The sequence below is a fragment of the Toxotes jaculatrix genome, chromosome 1, assembly GCF_017976425.1.
Source record: "Toxotes jaculatrix isolate fToxJac2 chromosome 1, fToxJac2.pri, whole genome shotgun sequence".
In the NCBI taxonomy this organism is placed as follows: Eukaryota; Metazoa; Chordata; class Actinopteri; family Toxotidae; genus Toxotes; species Toxotes jaculatrix.
The window spans coordinates 27,322,628-27,339,718 of NC_054394.1; the positions used below are offsets into that span (position 1 = coordinate 27,322,628).

At 39.4% G+C, this 17,091-nt stretch overlaps 1 protein-coding gene across 3 annotated transcripts in view; it reads left to right on the forward strand.

The window, feature by feature from the left end:
* The window catches only part of tspan4a (tetraspanin 4a), a 113,241-nt gene extending 96,868 nt beyond the window's left edge, over positions 1-16,373 (forward strand). For all 3 annotated transcript variants that reach the window (XM_041036498.1, XM_041036505.1, XM_041036489.1), the window contains 4 exons: positions 5,847-5,948; positions 8,066-8,197; positions 13,834-13,917; positions 15,945-16,373. In XM_041036498.1, the coding sequence (XP_040892432.1) occupies positions 5,847-5,948; positions 8,066-8,197; positions 13,834-13,917; positions 15,945-16,013 (387 nt within the window). In that variant the 3' untranslated portion in view covers positions 16,014-16,373. The remainder of the gene's footprint in view (positions 1-5,846; positions 5,949-8,065; positions 8,198-13,833; positions 13,918-15,944) is intronic.
* Positions 16,374-17,091: the final 718 nt, after the last annotated feature.

Genomic DNA, 17,091 nt, shown 5'->3' on the forward strand with positions numbered 1-17,091 from the left:
TATAACTCCTTTTCGAAATGCAGTGCAACACTTCAGAAGATTTAAGCTCACATCCCAGGCCAGGGGAAATAAAGCACACCAAGTCAGCCTAGAGTTTAGTAAGTCTGCAGTCAAAATAAATGCCCTTGAAAAACCTTCGCTTTGGTCCACACTGGGTCGTAGTCCAGGGAACGTAATCTGCGCTCCCTCGGAGGACGGATAAAATGAAAGTATTATTCGGAAACCAGTCCTTGCCTATTGGGCCGGAGCCCTGAGGGACATTTAGGTACACTCAAAAAGACGACCGGATGACCAGATCACATGTATCTAACATGACTTTTAAATCAAACGTTCTACCTTGATTTGAAATTTTTCTGCGGTACAAAGCCGTCGGCATCGCAGTAATGAATTCCAAACTTCAAGGCAGCAATTTATGCTATGAATCAATAATGTTAAAATCCTCCCTTTTTTAGAATCAGTTAAGGTCATTGCAGGAGATGAAGTAGAGCATGTTTTATGCAGCCTGGCGTCTTATAGTGAAATAATATGTGCACGTGAAATCCACAGAGAACATGATCACATATCTTTCCACTTCTTTAAGGCTTTCACTACATTACTGTATCTCTGATTCTGTCTTCCTCCCACATTTATGACACAGGTAATGGATATCCACTGTCTGGAGGGAGCCAGTAAATTGAGGCATTTTTGCTCTCATTATTTCCTCTCCTCTAAAATCCCTTTCTTGTGTTTCTTTCAAACATAATGTCCTTTCTCCTGGGCTGTCACAGATGGAAATCTCCCTTTCTTTGTTTGCCACAGTCAGTGCTATCTAGAGTCCAGTAGTCACATAACCACTTCATCTGCCCCACAGTGTGTTTGCTTTTACATATTCTACTCTTCATCGCCTGCGGGCTCATCCTCTCCCTCTTTTCCCCTGTTTACTGTTGTCCTGCACCCACTCTCACTTCTCTATCCACATCACTCTGTCTTGTTTCTCCTCTCCTCCTCTCTCCTCTTCTCTCCTCTCCTCTCCTTCCCATATACGTCTCTTATCTCTCCTTGTATCCCTGCCATATAAATAATTGATGGCCCATCTTTGACTCGCCTGGTGTAGTTAAAGGGCGACTGAAGTCCTGAGGACAACATCAGTTCTGAGCTTAAAGTACAGTCTGCTCGCCGCACTTTCACAGGAGTCACTCTTTACTAATGACCTACTTAGATTTGAATAAAAAGTATTTGTCTATTTCTTTTCTCTCTTCTCTTTTTTTTTATTATTTGCACAACTTCACAAGACTCCACTCAGCTGGGAGAGAAGGCTTCCCTTTGCTGTATTCTTACATCACTTCAGAGATAGTGTTCACATTGCCTTGTGTCAGAGTTGTGTTGCCATGCGGTAGCATGTAGCACCAGTCTATTTAGAAATCAAATCAACAGTTCAGTATTGTTGCAAGAAATTACGTTCAGTGTCATTTGTGTTTTCATTCAGAATTCTCTTTCATCTCCGTCTCTTTGAGGCATTCAAAGTATGATTTTTTTTTTACTTGTTTTTTTAATGTTTGGAGATCTTGATGCAACATCTAATTTGACAGTGATTTGTCAGTGGTTGGCAGAGAGGGACTCCACCTACGCAGTGAAAAAGTGGATGTGTAATAACTGTAATTAGCACGTAGTTGACTGAAAATGTTTGTGCACAAATCTCCACTGATCAATAGTTTTAATAACAATAAATCAAATTACTTTGTGGAATGTGGAAGGGGTCACTGAAGCTGACTAACACTTTTTTGCTTTCAACTTTTCACTTTTTTTGCCTCCTTTAGCTCATTGTTTCAGTTTATCAGCACGTTTACTCTACAGCTCATTCCACAGTCTCACAGCTCTTTCTCTCTCACAGCAGCAACAGCAAAAAGCAGTTTTCAGCAAATAAGCTCTTTAAAACAGACGGTGCACTACACACCCGGCACCAAACAGAAAGCTGAACATCAGCAGCTAAAAACCCTGATATTTTACTGAGCAGATGGTGGAAAAAAAAAAACAAAGCGAAAAAGAGAGCGAAGATTGGACTTAGATAGAAACGCAATTCCAAATGAAGGCTAATGGAGCTCTGAGGCTCCTCTGTGTTTACCATGATAATTGTATATTGCAATATTGTGTCAGAAGTGTGACTTTGGGAGCTTGTTGCTCAAGTTCTTCTGCCCCCTAGTGACCAAAAACATCAACTAATACAGATTTAAGGTTGTTGTGGTCCTACGGTAATTAAAATGTTACTGTTACTCGCTTATAGAATTAAGAGGAACAGTTTGTAGCAACCTTTTCTCTTAGAAATCACATCCATATACTACTAAACTGTTTTCCCAGTTATGATGTGGTGGCAACATAGTCAGTGGCTGGATTTTTTAAAATTATTATTTTAATGAAAGAATGAACACATGCTACAGGGGGCAAGTGTTTATGGCAGGTGTACAGAGCGCACCAGAGACCAGGGTTTGCATCCACAGCCACACTGGTCGCTAAGCTGTTAGCACAAGTACAACAATACAGAATCAAAGAAAAATGACAAAAAAAAAACAAAGATGTGAAGACAGTACCTCATCTTTTTTCTTTTTTTTTTTCTTTTTTTTTTTGTAGGCCAAAAGTTTGCTTCTTTGATCCGCAGCATTGCTCCCTGTGGCAACAGTTACAGACCAAGTGTCGACAAGCGTTCAGATGTACATAATAGTGTGTTATTGTTCACCAAATGGCACCGTATACAATTGCAAACCAGGCTGAAACAACTGGGAATAATTGTGTGTCAAGTACGCTATCCATCTCAACATGTCAGAATGCTTTCCTGGTCTTTACTTTTAAGTGAAGATTGTTATTCTTTTGGGGGGGGGGGCGGAAAAACAATCATTGCAGGGATACAACTATCATGTTACAGTCACCACACCCCCACAAAATTGTGCTTGGCAGTTCCATTGAGCAGATTTTAACAGTGTTGTTGTTGTCCTGAGCAAAAATATGGAACTGTCACCATGGTTTGTTGCATTAAATGTGTTTTGTTGTTAAAACACATTTAGAAGAACAAGAAAAAGAAAAAAAAAACAGACTTTCTCAGATGAGACGGGGGGAATCATGTCTGCATGTGTTTCTGTCACAACCTCTTCAGGTTCAATCAGCCTTTTTCTTGATATCCTTTCGGTGTCATTGTGTCTATTGTCTTCTCACCTTCAGATGATTTATTTGTTGTCTACATTATAAATCCCCTTTTTGTTTCCCTGTACATTTAGCAGTCTGGCATCTGGCTCGAGGTTTCTTCCCGTTAAAAGGGAGTTTTTCCTCACCACCGTTGCAAAGTGCTTGCTCATGGGGGAATGTTGAGTCTCTGTGAATAATGTAGTAAAGAGTATGGTCTAGATGTGCCGCATATGACAAGTGCTCTGAGATACCTTCTGTCGTAATTTAGTGTTATGTAAGTGCTATATAAATTGTATATGCTCTCCTTAACCCAACTTCATCCAGAAACTAATTGTGGTGGGTAGTTAAGGAGAAATCTAATGTTTCCAGAATATCTGCTGTGTTTTTAGATGGGAAGCAAAGACCAATAACAGCCCAGAGAGCGGTGTGTTAATCCACCCAGGCGTATGAGGGGCATGTGTTAACACCTGAGCCTCAAGTAGAGAACTTGATTAATCATCCATTTTACTGTGTAGTGAAAATGACATTTGTCTCATGGAAATATGAGATTACATTGAGCTAAATTTGTAGGAAGGTACCCTGTTCATCGCTCTAATTCATTTAGTATAGTGTCAAGAACCATCACTACATGTGTGCTGCAAACCATTTTCAACATTTAAATATTGTTTGGCAATATGAAGGCCATATTCATTGTTTGAGTGAGTAAAGACAGAGATTTAACAAGGTGTTTGGTGTCTGCAGCACCTCGAAGCTAAAAGACTGCAGTGTAGGAGAGAGCAAGGTCAGTGGAGATCAATGCTATTGATGTCTGATGAGACAGGACCGTCTAAATGTGTAAACAAGGATGACTGGCTTCTCTCTCTCTCTCTCTCTCTCTCTCTCTGTGTTTGGAGTTTTGTTTGCTGTTTGTATATAGCACCCATGCTCTCTGATTGTATCGTTAATTTTAAATTATTGCATTTTAGATTTACATTTACCACAAAGGGTTCAGTGTATTTAACCATGTTTATCTTTGTGACTGTGCTCGTGCCCAGAGGTGGCTCTCTTTGACTCAAAGCTTACTGGAAAAGCTGATTTTGTTAAACGTTTTTATCTTGTTTGTTTAGGTTCTCACTGCTGAACCAGAGCTTCTAAACTAGGCCCACGTAGATCTGCATGCAGCCTGTTTTTTGAACAGCGGCTCAGTAACCTGCCATCCTGCAGCGTGTTGCAAATTCAATCCCTTCAAGTTCAGGAAAGTGGATTGTTTCCACTGTTGACCTCAGTTTATTTGTCTTAATACCACGTGAAAACACTCTGGGAAATATGAGCCGAGTGCAAGCATCAGTACAGACAGCAGAGTCTCTCTCAGTCCATTTACTGCCGGCAGTCAAGTATCAATGTCTACTTTGTTCTACCTTTAAAACCTTGTGTTTAGTGTGTCTGCCATGTGTCCATGAAAATCAGCAGTCCACTACGTAAACTAATGGTCCAACTTGAAACCTTGTGAACTGGCGGTCTGGCATGCAACAGCATACACTAGAGAAGCACATTAAATCTGCAAAGAAAAGAAAATGAGACCTTATCTCATAATTATGACGCACTATCTCATAATTACAAGAAAACTGCGAGATCATTTAGACTAATGGGGCATGAATTGGAACACCGCAGAACTTGCCTGAGAATCATAAGGTTTTAAGATTTCTTCAGTATCAAAGTAATTCAGTGATAGTTGTCACTAAATGCAATGGAACATAACCAAAATGAAGTGTTAATAGATAGATCGGCTTACTTAAATTTCCAACAAGTAAACAAATATAAGCAAAAATAAACAGGGCTCAAGTTGTAGCCACAGTGTAACTCACTGAATCCAAGGTAATATCACACTCCCTGTTTACTAAAATACTTCATTGAAAAAAACCTCTTAGTTATATAAATATCTAAGCCCATATTCATCATGTAGATACATGATAAAGTAAAAAAAAACAAAAAAAAAAAACCTCTCGTCTCATAATGATACCATCCACGTTGTGACATTAATATCTCCCACTGTCTCAAACCAAGGAGGAAATAAAGGCAAATTAAATCAGGTAGAGCTATAATCCCTCTATCTTCTCAAACAGCAATGATTGATCACCACCCTAAACTCTTCTCATAATTATGAGATAGTGGGTCATAATGAAAAGATAAGGGCCCTCTTTTTTTGTGAACACAATGCCCTTCTTTCACATGACAATCTTCTGCAGTGCTTCTGCACTTTTTGCTGTATACAGGAAAATATCACTGTGTTTAATGACACTGAACATCCCCTCCACTCTGATATTTGATATAATACCTTCAGGACAATGCAACACACTGAGTACCAGTGTATTGTATTGCCAGTGTACACCATATATTACAGTGGTTCACCATGTAAATGCAGTGATTCCTGGCTTAATGATAATACTGATTTCTGTCAAAAAAATAACAATGCCATAAAACTGATATTAAAAATAACAACTTGTATGAGGCGGTGCACTTCAAAACAGATTGCACTGCAGTTTCTCTTTAGAAGAGATGTGATTATTTGTGTCTACTTCAGTTCAAATGACATTTGTTCTCACCTAATGAAAATGGAAATAAGCTGCCCAGTCACACCTCCCTCAAACTTACATAAGCAGGGATGAAAATCATTTTTTCCATTTTCTTTTCTTTTTCCTGTCCTGTTCTCGCAGATTGATCACTACGCCCAGAGGGATCTGAAGAAGGGCCTCCAGCTCTTCGGCACAGAGGGCAACGTGGGTTTGACCAACGCCTGGATGATAGTACAAACTGATGTAAGATATGAGAGCCTGGGGCTGGGGGGTGTTTGGGGTTATCTGAAACACAAGGTGGAAGATATTTAAAACAAAAAAATATTATTTAATTTAATTTTAAATATAAAACAAAACAAAAAGTCAGTCACTGCTGAGATCATGATGCTTTAAAAAACTTTTACAGTTCTGTTGTGAACATCACAGCCCATTCAATATTAACTTCAGTGCCATTTAGCAAGTCAAGTCATGCAAAATACCTTGTCACAAGCTGAGATACATGACGTTTTGAGTGCATTATTCATTGTGACAGTGCTTACTTTTGCTATTGGCAAGGTTTCACCATTTGTACCGCTGTGATCACATTAGATTAAAAGGGGGTAGTCAATTGTTGAAGGGCCATTTGATTTTACATTTCTCCATTTTGTGTAAAATTTAAATAAAACACTGCAATTCTTTTTGTAGTTAATGGGATCTGGACATTTACAAGCAGACTGATAAAAAAAATAAAAAAAAAATACCGGCAATCGAGAAAATGGCATTAGAGAAAATGTCTGAAATATCTCTACCGACAGAAACAAACATTCATAGCTTTCCCGGTTTAAATGCTGTGGTAAAATGCTGTCGGAGAGATTAATGCAAACATCACAGACTCTCCGAGGTAATCTTTGTTTCCAGCTCTCACTTTGATGTTCTTTTCCCTTTGTATTATTTATATACATTTTTTTTTAATTCCACTGCAAAGAAAACACTGTGAGAAACAGAGATTTGGAATTTGGGATCACATAGGACGTGTGCAGCTGCTGGCGAACACCTTTGGGGCACGTCAAACGATAGATCGGACACTTCAGGGCCCTTTGGACCTTTTTCACATCACAGATCCAGTGTTATGGCTTGCAGTTTTGTTCCATTAGCAAATGTGTGGTACATGCCAAATGTCTGGCTCTGGTCCGTGTGCATGCATGCATCCAGTGTCTGGAAGGCATATTGTTTGAGTGTGTGCCCGTGTGTGTGACTGAAAAGGCATAAATGATGACAGAGGAATGTCTCTGTACACAAATAATATATGCAAATGTGTGCATGTGTGTGTTGACGTGTGGGTGTTAATGTGCAGAGTGGTTTGTTTGTTTTTTGTTTGTTTTTTTCTGCGTACTGGTTGAAAGCACGAGGAGAATCTGCCTGAGTGAGCCTCTGCTGTAAAATATCTACGTGCAAGCACGAATGTGCACCTTTCTCCTTGTCAGATCAGCTCCGCTGTGTGAATGTATGGGGCTCCATAAAGTCTGAGTCTGGCTGAAATGAAGACCATTAAAGGGCAGCTCTCATTCTGTCACCGTTCTGCCTTCCAAACCTCCTTCATACATGCTGAGTCACTGAATAGATAATACAGCAGATGTCCCTGGAGCAAAGTTCACCCTGAATATTATTAATGGCTGCTTACAGAATAGAAGAGGATCTCTACACATGAGAAGAAGTAGTAGAAACATCCATGAAGAGCCAAATGCCAGTACAATAAATCAGTAAGGGTCAAACGCCCCACTGGTGGTTACATTTAAATATTTCTGACTCTACGCAGCCTCTAGCCTCTGATTTGTCCTCGAACTTTAAAGCTATAGGCTACTTCAGATGCTTTCTGGTCATTTGAATTCTGCTGCACTTCGTGATAAATTGCAAATCTGATCCATTGTTTAAGTGGGTGAGCGAGTTTTAAATTAACATACAATTCCAGATTCTACGCATGGAGCAGAGTGGGGAGCGGCTCAGGGAGCAGCGTTCCTGTGTGGGATTAAAGTTCACTGAATGAACAAAACATCAGGGGCACTTTATCTTTTCATGAAGTACAATAATGAATTGAATTGCGGGGTAAGCCATGATCCCTTATCAAAAATCTATACCAATCACAAAGGGGGAACATGTAGATAAAAAAGAAGCAGGCGAAAATGATTTTAGGGCCGTGAGATAAATGAGATGTGGATTGTACAAAATTGGAGTTGTAGCTCGATATCAGCGAGATGAAGTGAAACATCCAGCACATGAAATATTTTGGCCGGTAATTTGTTTGTTTTCATGCATCGGGATTTCAGTGTGTGAAGATAACAAAAGGCCAGACTCTCTTGACTCATTGTTTTTCTTTGGTGCAGTTTCGCTGCTGTGGAGTAACCAACCACACGGACTGGTTTGAAGTTTACAACGCCAGCCGTGTGCCAGACTCCTGCTGCCTGGAGTACAGCGACAACTGTGGCCTGGACAACCCAGGAACATGGTGGACAGCGGTAAGTTCTGATGAGAAAATCAAAGTATTCCTCCAAAAAGTTGCTACTATTGTTCTCCTCCTTCTTTTTTTGTGTTTTTGAAAATTCACCATTTACTAAAGATCCTTTCCCAAAGAGAGACTGTCAAATCTTAGCAACTGTTACAGCAGGCCTGTAAAGTGGAGTGTAAGGAGCTGTAGCTAGAATAATATTTGAATTTATTATTAGATATTTTAATAATAGACAAAAAAACATGACACAAGACAATATATTATGATGACTCAGTCATTTTTTTAAATGTTCACAGTTCCCAGACAGAGTTTTCCATAATTTTATTTTTAAAAAATGATTTTGTACTACATAATTTATCCTAATGTAAAGCGGATTATCCTTATTGGTGAAGGTCTACCAATATCATCACAGGTACAGATTCAAAAAAAAAAAGGGAAAAAAATAAATAAGGGAAGGTACTGCTGGGGTTTGGTCGTCATATTTCATTTAAATGCAAACTCTAAAGTCAGAACGCAGTTCTTCACTTGATCCCAAATCATCCAATTAGTACTTTACATATCTCTCCTTTCCATACCAAGAAGATTTAAAAATTCAAGCACCCAGTTTTCTCTGGAAAAACAACTTGGCTTAAAAATATTCAGATTCAACAAAATCTTTCTCTTAGCGGCCAAAAAGCTTTGGCTTGTTATTTTGCTCCATCTCTTGTGGACCTTAGCTGTGCAGCCTTAGACCTCAACAAACATCAGGACACAAGGAAAGATTTGTATTCATAATTACTGATATTGAATTAATTATTTCTGTCCAGAAGGAGTTGACTGCTGGTGTTACTAATCTTACTCTAAAGTATGATCAGTGTTTGTTTTTTAATTTGCAGTGGCGGCACAGCACAGAGAGTTGCTGTTTTCCTTTTGAGTTGTTATGTAAGCTTGAGAAATCAACCTTACAACAACAGCTACTGAGGTTTGGAGGTGACACACCTGTGGTTCATCTCTTTAAGTCTCTTCACATCTCTTAGAGCATTAGTAGGCAACGCAAACCCTGTATCCTGACAAAATTATGTTTCTTTGCCGTTGCCAAGGCAGATGAAAAAAGGGTTGGCACCTAATGAGTATGTAACACTGGGTGCTTCCAGCGATTTTGCTGGGACAAATGGATTAATCTGCACACATCAGTTAGCAAGACTGGAAGTTGTTGCTGGAGAGGATTCTGAGTGTGTTGAGATAATATGTAGGGACAGCTGGTATTAATTACACATTCATTCAGAACTAAAATTAGTCCACCTACTTGTGACCTGTTCATCACCCTGGCAAACACCGCTGCACTTAATACTTTACTACAGTATCATTACCATTTCTGAAATGAAGCAAGCTGTGTCCCACCTTCACACTCTCTTACACACTATAAACTCGTCATTAACACGATTAGTCCCAGACTTCTTTCGGTCATTAACTGAAGCTACAGCAATGGTAGTAAAGGTGGGGGGTGGGGTGGGCCTGCCCCCTCCTCCCAGTTTTACTGGGAGCCAATGCAGAGAGCCAGTGCAGATGAGGCGTAGATGACCAGTTTAATGGATGTGATTTATTTTGGCAAAATAAAAAACAAGAGCTTGTTGATGCTATCATGCTGACCTTAAGTTCACTAAAATTCAGCTTGGATTCTTTTTTTCATTAGCTGCTGCTCCTGGTAATGTTAATGTTTGATAGAAATTGTGAGGAGATGTTTTTCAATCTGGCAACTGTCCCTTTTCTTTCAGGAACAATAGTCCAGCCCATATTTTAAAAAAAGGAAATCTCAGCCCCGAACAACCACAGACTCTTCAAAATCTTCAAACTCCCCTTTTCTTCCCAGTCTGCTGTCTTTCCAGCTTCAGAAGTCCGTCTTTGAAAATTCCAGTCTGGTTTCAGAGGCTTATCTCCATCTGACACAATCAGCCATCTTGACTAATGATCTCCTCTTGGCAGCTGATGCAACAAATTGTGTCTTCCTCCAGCTTTTCAATCAGCTTTTGATACAGTTAGACCAAACTATTCTGAAACATGGCGTAGGTGTCTCTGACTCAGTGTTTCAGTCAGAGACGCCTACGCTGGTGAGTAGGTGTGTGTCAGATAAATCATCAGATTAATCCACAAGACAGAGTGTCTGTGTTGGAAATTCATTCTCATCCTCAACCCTCTTTTTCCCGTGGGATCCCTCAGGGTTCGATTTTAGGCCCTGTCCTCTTTTTTTATTTATTGCCCCGCAAGGCTGCCGTATTTCATGTCTTGAGGACATTAAATATTGGAGGCAAATTCAGTTTGGCACTTTTTATTTTGAGTGTAAGGCTGCCCGCAGTGACTTTGTTAAATTATTATTGAATTTAAAACTAACCTTCATCATGGTTAGCATTGTTTTCATTATTATGAAAAGAAACAACCACGACTTAATTTAAGAAACACTGAGCAGCAAGTTTCAATCATGAATGGGTTCTTCAAACAAAAAAAGAGTCTAGAGAGCTTTCACTTAATTTATTAACCTCTCAGGAGAACACTCAGTCAGCTCATCATTCCCTCTAATCAGAAGAACTTAGAACTTGAATTTTTAAGTTTAATTATCTTGAAATTAATAAAAAAAAATTCTATATTCAGATCAGGAGAGAACAGAGAAGATGATTCCGTTAAATTCCTGTGTGATGTTTTATGGTTTATGCCCCAGGATGTAAATAAAATAATAATCACTATAAAATGCCATGTAGCTGTAAAAGCGAGAAGTGCCATTTTGCTTGTGTAATATTTAAATTCTGATGTAATGCAGCAGACCTACACAATAGCTGTTGTTCAGCTCTGCCAACTGCAAAAGCTGATTGTGGCATTATTTGGAGGCGAAAGTTAAAAATAAAGTGTGATGGCAGGAGTGATAAAATTAAATACAAGCTGTGAAGTCAACACACTGTCATTGCTATGGACAAAAAATGTTCAGGCCTACTTCTGTCATCCAGCAGTGGTAAAGCAGTCACTGTGCATCAAAAAGAGTGAAGATGACGAACCATAACGGTTCCTGAGTAGCCTCTGATGTTATTAAGCTGTTGCAACAAAACAGTACATGGGCCCAAAATTCAAAAATCATATCAAATGTGCCGCTTGTAGAAACAGTCACTGTTAATAAAGCTCCAGATCAAATGTGTCTTAAATCTCATTAAAAAATTTCCTACCTTGTTGGGTGATTTCAATTTTGTGTTTAAAACCACATTTCAAACAGCATAACACATTTAACATCCTACAATTTGACACACTTATACGAAATCTCATTCCTGTCCAGACTAGTAAATTGAGTAAATCTTAAGTAAAAGCTTTGGTTTGCAAAACCAGGCAGATCTTAAACACAATCATGCATCAGGGTCACAGACGGGGCAGCAGAGTACCCGCCATCTATAAATGCAGTACAATCCTCTCACTCCAGTTGTTTGCAACTTCATTTAATTTGTCCATTCAGCAGTGGAAAGGCCAAGCTGTGGTCAAACTTCAGACGTTTTCTTTCTCTTTTTTCAGTTTTAGAAATAAAAGACATAACCTTTAAAACTGTCTTTCCACTGCTTTTCCTGAAACCAGGTTCCACAAAAACCACAGAAAGATTCAAATCATGCATATTTACCTTCTTCAGACAGGTGCTTGGCCTTCATGTGGCTTCAAGAGCCTGATTCACTTCGATTCTTCCAGTGTGAAGGACCTTTTGACAACATTAATCTGGCTAGTTCTGTATTTTGATTGTTTGCCCTGCAGATCAAGGATACATTCCGTTATATTTCTACAGTGGCTGTAGTATGTCAGTAATGCCCAGTTTCACTCAGAAATTTTAACACTTGCTTCTCGGTTTAAAATCAGTTCACACTCCAGAGGCTTCGACATTCAGCTGCAAGTGACAAAAAGAAGTAAATGGGCCCATTCAAGCCAACAGATTTATGCTGCCGCGTCTCGAGGCAGACATGTGAATATTTCTTTATCCAGATAGAGATCTTATAAAAATACCTCATATTACTTTACAGAACATAGTTTTGGATGAATAGAGGCAGAATAAAGGCTGATCCTTGGTGTTTGCTGTGGACTCTTGTGGTTCTTGTCACTAGCAGCTGAGTCAGAACTGTCAGAATAATTTCTTCCAAAAAAAAAGATCTCTCAGCGCTCTCATTGATAGCAAACAGAATCAAACACAAAGTTTGAAAACCTGTGAATGTTTCAAAAGGCCATGTGTGCTTCTGCATGTGTACTCCCTCTGTAAATATGGCTTGTTTTCTCTGTACTTTGAGTATGATAATGATATAACTGATTTTTAAAATGCTTTTTTTGCTTACTGTATAAAGTGGGAATTTGACACAGTCAGAACATTTGATTTTGGTTTTGTTGTTTGAGTTTGTTGTTACTGTAGCACTGTCCCTGTTTTGGAACTTGTCTATCAGTTTTTTTGTTTGTTTTTTTTCTTTTCCTGGTTTTATCGACGCCTTCAGTGGATGTCAAACAAGAAAAATCTGAATTTATACATTTACAGATGCAGCTCTGTGGTCCAGGAGGGCTGCTCTTGGGCAGCAGTCTGATAAATAACACCGAAGCTGTCCTAAATTTGGCTTTACAGCATGACTTTCCATATTGATCCAGCCCAGAATTATTTCACCTCTTGCTAAGGAAAATATATTTTTTTGTTTTCCTGACGTTTCAGGCAGCAGTGAAATGCAGAGTAGCGTGCGTTTGGTTTCCCTGGCTCTGACTCAGCTTCTTGATATAAGGAGATTTCAAAAATAGCACAATGGGGAAGATATGTCTGCCGAAATGAATAATTTAATTATGACAGCATTGTAGACTGTAATGATAGCACCTTTCCATTTACTACAGTATGTCAGAAGGTGTTTTCTCCCATGCAACAAACATGGTCAAACACACCATTTGGCACATTTCTAATGTAAGAGGTGAAGGAACCATTTGCCAGATGCTACCACTATCACTTTTAATGCTTTCAAAGCTATGTTCTCTGCTTTCAGGATTCATCTCCTTCTCATCGCTTGCTCACATCCTTGACCCACGAGGGCATCGTTCCCTTCCTTCTATTAATAATAATTATTTCTCTTTTCTCTCTGCCTGCTGGGTCACTATATGGCTCAGGGACATTTTCCAGAGTTTCAAAAGAGATTTTGAAATGTACTCTAGGTGTTGAAAATGTGTTAGTGAGAAAGAAAAAAAAAATGCGGAAGCAGTAAGCGGGTGGAGAATTTTTTTGTTTAGTTTTTTTTTTTTGAGTTGCATTCAGAATGCATTTCATGTCAGACATGAAAAATTCAGTCCGTTCTCATGTCTAAATGATGCCTCCGGTGTGTGTGCTTCGCTCGTATTCATATGCTCCCGTTCGTACAGCTGAAGGGAGACAAGGACAGCAGACCTGCTTGAATTTTGCAAAGTTTTCCCAAAGAATATTAGGTCACATGAGGAGGAGGAGGAGTGGGGAGATAAAGGATGTTGCCACAGGGGACATTTTATATCACAGTTTCTTAACACAGGCAGAAGACTCACTGTAAATGGTACATCATCCGATCGTATGTAGCACTGGACATCGAAGTGGTGAGTTTACATTTGTCAACTAATGTTTTTCATATTCTTTGTGTGTGTGTGTGTGTGTCTCCACAGCCGTGCTATGAGCGGGTAAAGGACTGGCTTAATGAGAACCTTGTGGCACTTTGGATCTTTGCTCTATGCACAGCACTTACTCAGGTAATTACAGCTTTTACGTTGGAGTGAATTATTTTTTTCAGCAGTCATTAACTCCGTTTTTGATATCTACAGCCTCAGACGGAGGCTCTTACTTAGTGACAAATAAACCTAATACTGTCAGTGTCCTTTACACAAAGCACTGAGTGCAGGATTTCTGTGGGCAGCAGGTGCCTTATAAACCTCTTGTGCTACAACTGAAGACCACGTAGAAGGGTCTGACTTTCCATAAAATTATTTTATTTCCTCTCCAGACAAGTGCTACGTGACGCGCTTCCACAATCTGAGAGGAGAAACATGCTGTTCTTGAAAACATCGATCACACAAGGCTTCTGTGATGCTGCAGGCTCAATTTTAGTCACCTGTTAAGATTCTCTGGGCCCTTTTGAAAAGCCTACATGCAGCAAAATGAAAACCAGAAGGAAGATGTAATCACTGCCAGACTTATCACAAATACCTCAAATACCTGTGATGTTTGCCAGCTGACTCACAGCATTATACAATACAAAGAATTATACAATTATGTTTTATGTTCAGGCAAGGATGACAAATTAAAGCATGTTTATGTAACTTCTGAAAGAAGAAACAACACATTCTTCCTTTTGCACAAGTTGAGTCAATATTTTCTTAAATACATTAACCTTCTGGCGCCTAGACTCTTTTTGTTTCTGCGTTCCTTTAGCAGATTTTTCACTGGTCTTACTCCACATGCATTGTGTCCTTATGTTCAGCACAGACTAAGCTTCAAGTCTGCCGTCTCATTTTGTCAACTTAAACTATAAAACTGCCAGGAACCCAAAATATGGGGGAAAAAAACTAAAAGCCACAGAAGTAGCAGGAACAGGGAAGCAGCCAGGTACAAACACAGATGTCCGCAGGTACCAAGCTCAGGCAAAATCAACATGAATAAACTGGGGCAAGAACTGGTACAAACTTGGGCAAAATAACAGCAGGCGCACAGACTAGGGCACAACCACAGACAAACACAGACTCCAGGACGACAACAACAGACAGACAGCTAACTATGAGACTTATATACACAGAGGGTGATTGGCCACAGGTGATTCACATTAGGGCCAAAGGTGATTCACATTAGGGTGGGGCAGACAATCAACAAGGCAGGAAGCCAAACAAAGATAGTAAGTAGATAGGAAGAGATACCCAAGGAACGAGGCTTCAAAATGAAACGGGAAACACTAACTCAAACTCAAACAAGAAATACTGAACAAAACTCTAGTAACCAAAGCCAGACTAACATAGTTAAAAAAAATAGAAGGAAATAAATAATAAACAATAAATAAATAACAGGAACCACTAAAAAAAAAACAAATACTGATAAACTGTGATTTGTGCATAGAAGAATGTGGCATCACCTTTTATCCAATCAACCCATACCCACTAAGAAGACCAGTAAGAAAAGCAGAGACAAAAACCCAGATACAGAAATTGTGGTTTTACCTTTAGCAGAAAATAAATACTGTGTTCAAGCAGGATCCAGTTTCTAATAGTAACAATCTCATCAACAGGGTAAGTTTTCAGGGCCTTTAAATAAAAATTTGGCAACACAAAGAATTGATCACCAGAGAACGGTGTTTTGATTTGCATTTTCAGTTGAAACTGGGCAGAATAAAATGCAGTCAGAGACTGCTGAAAGGATTTTTGGTGTTATCAAAGAAATATAAAAATCACTTATCATTGGAAAAAGGTTTGCTGGAGATGCTGGAGCAAAAAGACACTATAATAATAATAAAAAAAGAAGAGCATCCACTCTCTCCAATCTGTGCGGTTTAATGAATGAATATTGCTCAGATTGGAATGTTGCAGATGCTCTTCTTATTGTTATTCAAGAGATAAATGTAATGAGATTTGAACAGAACACTGTGAGAAAACTAATCTTTTTGGCATTTACTACATAATGATACAGAGAAAGAGCCAAACAGACAGAAGAGTTCCCTTTCAGTTCGCTGTGACTTGATACACATGAGCATCTGAAGGCATTAACGGCTGATTTGTTTCTTGTGTTTGTGCAGATCCTGGGCCTGGTCTTCTCCATGACAATGTTCTGTCAGGCAGTGAAAGTAGAAACGTTCTACGCCTAGCGACTGACCTCTCTGCCCTTCAGAACACTTGGATTGTTTCTCCTCACAGAGGGACAGATACATACCCACCTTCCTCCTCCTCCTCCTCCTTCTCCTCCTCCTTCTCCTTCCCAAACAGACTCTTCTTTCCAGTGCTTGTCCTCTCTGTGACATTCGCTCTCGGATGTCATCAGTTCACAGTATTTTCCGCTAACTATCGAAAAGCACAGTGTCAGTGTAATACCTGCGTTGGTTCCTATGGTTTGCTCTGTGTCAAAAGCTAATTTCTGTGATACATTTTATGAAGCAGTATTATGAACATGTATAAAAAAAAAACAAAAAGTGTAACCCTTTTTTTAATATGTGTTTGGTTTTAAATTATTTTATGGTTTGTATGTGTTTTAAAAATGAGAGCTACAGTTGGGAAAGTGCACTGTGTGAAGTGCTGCAAGTGCATGTCTCCTGCAATGGTGTGTATTAAATGTTTTGGCTCGACTAAACAGCACACGTCATCTTGTCATTCCTCAACGGGAAACGCTGAAGGGTTTTACGTGTAATCCTGAGGTATTTTTGCCTGACACCCTGGATGACAAACACGAGGGATGGTGGAAATTTGCCAGGAACCACAATGTAAAACTGTTAATATAGTTCCTGTGCTGAGACACGCTGGAGTCATTAAATTATTTCGTAGCACCTAACTAATTGGGCATTAATTAGGTATGTCTAATTAAACAAACCGCTTTGTGGCTTCATGCACTATGGTACATGTGGCTTTTTCACTGGTTGGATTTACGTGGGACTTGAAAATAGCACCACCTACAATATGGAGATTCTGTCAGAGGAATTTAAATGAACAATAACAGGATCCTCCAGACTGGCCTGGGGCAATCCCCCCACCCCCCAGCACCAATGAGAGCTCCAATGATGAAGATTCATCTGCAGGCTTTGAAGCCTCCTCTGGCCCTTTATTGACCCTTTAAGTTCCTCTCTTTTTCTTTCTACCTTGGGCCGTCAAGTATAATCCAGGCTATAAGTACACCAGAGACACACTTTGATTAAATAGCCCCATAGGAAAAATGCTTTAAGAGATGTTTTCAGA